Raw genomic sequence first — 4,153 nt, forward strand, 5'->3', positions numbered from 1 at the left:
AAAGTACGGACAGTCCAGGAGTTTTTTCATATAAAAGGTCGGAAAAAGGGGGAATCGAGAGATTGACGGGGTATCACAAAGAGTGGTGTTCCGAAGGGGGCAAAAGGGCTGGCCCGAGTCTCTAAAGAAAAGTTCGCTCCACGGTGATAAAACCTACGGGACTTTCTATATTCTTCATCTTCTCCTCCTCTCCCTCGTCATCCTCATTTTTCGCATTTATTTGACTTTTGTTTCGTTTCTCTCCTTTAAATTAATCCACCTCTGTTCTGCTTCCTCCCTCTTTAACTTCTTCCTCATCTTCATATTCGTCTTCGTCTTCTTCTTATTCTTCTTCTTTCTAAGTATTGCGAGAACGTAACGGTATATTGCAAGTAAAAGTTCGAAACGACGCAAGTATTTTTACGCGTTCAGATATATTACCCGGAAATAAAAAAATATTTCGCTTATAACGATCACAGGACCTCAGATTACCTGAAGCACGCCACTCTAAAATCTTCTCAGTCGCTCCATTCTCGCATTCTCTCCTCCTTGATGCTCACGAAGCATTCTCTTTCGCTCGGCTCCTCTTTCATTCAGTCGCGTGCCCGTGCACGTACGCGACAATCCCAAGGTCGTTCATTCACAAAAATCTTACACGTCCGCTCTCTCTCTCTCACACTTCCGCGCGGTCACGCACACACGCACCCACTCTCTCTCACTCGCTCTCCGATTCTCCCGTGTTTCTCTGGCACCACTTTCGATCCACCGTAGTACGTACACGTCTTTCATTCGCTCTTCAGTCGGCGTTCGCTTGGGACCGTGTACCACTGCCCGGGCACGCGCTCCGCATTCATTCGATTTTCTCTTTCGCCTAATTTATCCTAGTCTCATAGACCCTCATTTTCTCATTTCTTTTTTTCTCGTTCTTCTTCGTCAGCATTCTAATTCTCTGGCTTGTGTTTCACGAAAAAAATGCCTCGTACACTCTTCTCACGATTCTCTTGAAAATGTGCACGTGTACAGATTACGGTGCGGGGCGACGTGGACGGGGCCCGTTTATTTCCTTCTCGGACCCGTCCCAAAACGTCCCCTCACGCTTATTTTTCGTTTTTTTTTTTTTGTATCCATCATACACTCCAGACTCTCTCTGTATGTATATATAATATATATAATATAACTGTTTGTAATAATTATATTTTGTTTGTTCGCTTACGAGCTAATAGTTTTCGTGCTGTCGACCAGCACATGTTACGCGCATTTTTTTTTTTTTGTTCTCTATCCTTACATCGAGTAGTTTTCGCGTGTATGTATACGTGTATTTATTTGTTCATTGTGTCTGTACGTGTGTATATTATATATATTTGTATATATATATCATGTGTGCGTGTATATGTGTATGTAGGTATCCTTTTCCCTTCTTCTCTTCAGTTTGTCGCTTCTTGTGTATATACGTGTGTATGTATGTGCGTTTGTGCGTGTGTGTGTGAAACAACAACGTTCTCTTCTTCGTGTGTTTCTTCTCCTTTCTTGTGTACATGTATCACTAATGTAGAGCATCGCGGGCGGTTCGAACGAGACGATGCCATTCGTGGTCGCGAGCCGCCACGTCGATACCGCGGATCAAACCGTCCGTCTTGTTAAACATATTCTTCGCGTTTGTCCGTGAAACGGGAAGGGGGATGCGGTACGTATATAATTAACGAACGTACGAGGATTAGCTGATCCACCTGACCGCGTTTACGCACGTATTATCAGACGCGTGTGTTCTCCATGTTTCCTGCCTTAAACGTTACGGGAGCTAAGATTAAGGGAACCTTAAATTGGTTTTGTTTTTCTTTTTTTTTGTATATATGTATATATATATATAGTTTAGTTTGTTGAGCCTAGAGCCTATAGAGCCAGGTCGGATCCAGGAGTTGACAAGTTCATCCGTAATCGCGACACAGGTCACAGGTCTATGAGTTCGGCTCTTGTACTAACAAGAAAACCATATAGTACTCTCTACGTCACCTGGCAAGTCACCGTCCCCTCGTTTCGATTAGAAAAGGGCAAGTTCGTAGACCAGCGTGAACGTGTCGGTATGCAGTTTCATTTCAATATTATTATGGCACGTCTCAGGGGTGATTCGGTGCAGCCACGAGAATGACAATGTCCGTCCTGTGAATTCTCGAAGAGCGACTCGACGAAACAATGAATACCGCGCGAAAGAGAAAATCGACGATCGTTTTTTCACTACACACACGAGTAAGAAGAAGCTCGGTTATTTCGTTTGTTTTTTTTTTTTCTTTTTCTCTCTCTCGAAACGGGCGAGGACCTTCTCGTTCGGCGAGCTTTGCCGTTCTAGGAACTCTGAATCCCAGGACCGAAGTATAGGAACAACGTGATCCACGCGAAAGAATCGCGTGCTGCTAGAATGATCATTGCCACTGCTGCACCTTATCACGCACCGTCTAACGGATTTCTAGATACGTATGACCGTTTTCTACTCCCCTCTGACGGATCAGACAGAAGTGTTCAATTTTCACTATCGCATCGACCATAACGAACATATTTCCTGAACGTGAATCGTCGGCCACAGTGAAAATGGTTAGATTTGAAAGACCCCACGGAGAGGGCCTCGTTATTCGAATAATTCGTTTCTACTGCTGAGACAGGAGTGATTTCGCGGGTGACCACACTTGGACGCCTGTGTTGTGGAACTGACGTAGAAAACGACAAACTGTTCTGACGGTTTATCGTCGATGTACGTCGTTCTTTACACGTTGTCAGAGTTACCGATCATCTCGTCGGCCTTCCTCTTGACACCACGGTCTTCAGGATGCTGCTGCTGCTGCTGTTGCTGTTGCTGCTGTTGTTGCTGCTGCTGCTGCTGTTGTTGTTGTTGATGAGGATGAAGACCGATACCAGACGAACCTTGCTGCTGTTGCTCGTTGAGAGTTGCTGGAAGCTCAGTTATTTGCAATGATTGTTGCTGATTGAGACGTTCAGCTTGCTGAAGGCTCGTCTGATCTGACGTCCAAGGGGTCCACTCGTCTCAGTAGTAACTGAATTTTCATGGTTGCTGATTGTTCTGCTGATTGACGACGTGCTGGAGAGTGAAACTTAAGGCTCGAGGATCACCGTGAAGCCTCAGGGCTTGTTCTAATCGCTGTTCTTGTAATCGCAGCGCTTCCCCTGTGGAGCGTAAATCGTTTATCATCGTAGGATCTTCGGTTCTGGTGAAATCGCTCGCTTGTTTGGAAAAGTAGGAAAGTGATACGTCATAAAACTAATCGAGATCATAGTTGAAGTGATATAGAATAGTACAGCTAGACGTTGAAAGATTGAACTCACCAAGGTCAGGCGGTAATGTGTCTTGCTGAGACATCTGTTGGTTCGTATGGTGTCCAGGCATACCGGAGGTACTACCTCCGTTATGCTGTCCCAAATGATGCCTCACGTCTCCGCCAACCGCGGAACTGGCCGCAGCCGCTGCTGCCTGCGACACCTGATATCACAAAACGCGTGGAACGTTCGTTGAGTATTTTTTTATCACGTGCCTGGGCGTTTGTCTCGTTGGAGATCGTGGATGGGAAAAGGAGAGATTCTACTTACAGCCAGTCTAAGCGCGGCTTCAGCCTGCGAACGCAACAAGGCTTCCGCCTGATGCATCCTCAGAGTTTGTTCTGGTCCGGTTGTTTGCACTCCTTGCTGTTGCGGTCCCGTTGATCCTTGCGCACCGCCGCTCATGTCACCGTTGTTTCCCATTCTCATTGCCGCCGCCAGTGACGCCATGTCCACCGACGACAAATTCGACGACACTGAATTTTGCAAGCCTACAGGCGAAACAGAAGAAAGAAAAACGCATTTTTTCATCAATCGACAGACCGACAGCCTTTCCTTCGGGGTAGACACGACGAAAATCCGTGTCGCTGTTCCAGCACGAGGAAATTACGATAAAACTGGTTACGCCGATATCATTTGCTCTCTCTATATATATCGTTGAACTATCACCGATCGATTTATTCGCGATCTAAGATCAGGAGTGCACTCGTATACGCGAGATAAGAAAAATCCTTGCGACGGAAAAACATAATTGTAAATCAAGCTTTATCGGTTAATAATTAGAACGAATCGACGACGACGACGAGAGCGCGACGGCAACGAGATATCCCCCTTTCCTCGAGCGAGTTTT

General features: G+C 45.8%; 1 protein-coding gene across 1 annotated transcript in view; it reads right to left on the reverse strand.

The window, feature by feature from the left end:
- Positions 1-2,035: 2,035 nt before the first annotated feature.
- LOC108579701 overlaps positions 2,036-4,153 on the reverse strand; it is a 55,659-nt gene continuing 53,541 nt past the window's right edge. The window contains 3 exon segments of the mRNA XM_017943290.1: positions 2,036-3,153; positions 3,313-3,466; positions 3,574-3,942. Of these exon segments, the coding sequence (XP_017798779.1) occupies positions 3,032-3,153; positions 3,313-3,466; positions 3,574-3,942 (645 nt within the window). The 3' untranslated portion in view covers positions 2,036-3,031.

The sequence above is a fragment of the Habropoda laboriosa genome, unplaced genomic scaffold, assembly GCF_001263275.1.
Source record: "Habropoda laboriosa isolate 0110345459 unplaced genomic scaffold, ASM126327v1 scaffold33, whole genome shotgun sequence".
Taxonomy (NCBI): Eukaryota; Metazoa; Arthropoda; class Insecta; order Hymenoptera; family Apidae; genus Habropoda; species Habropoda laboriosa.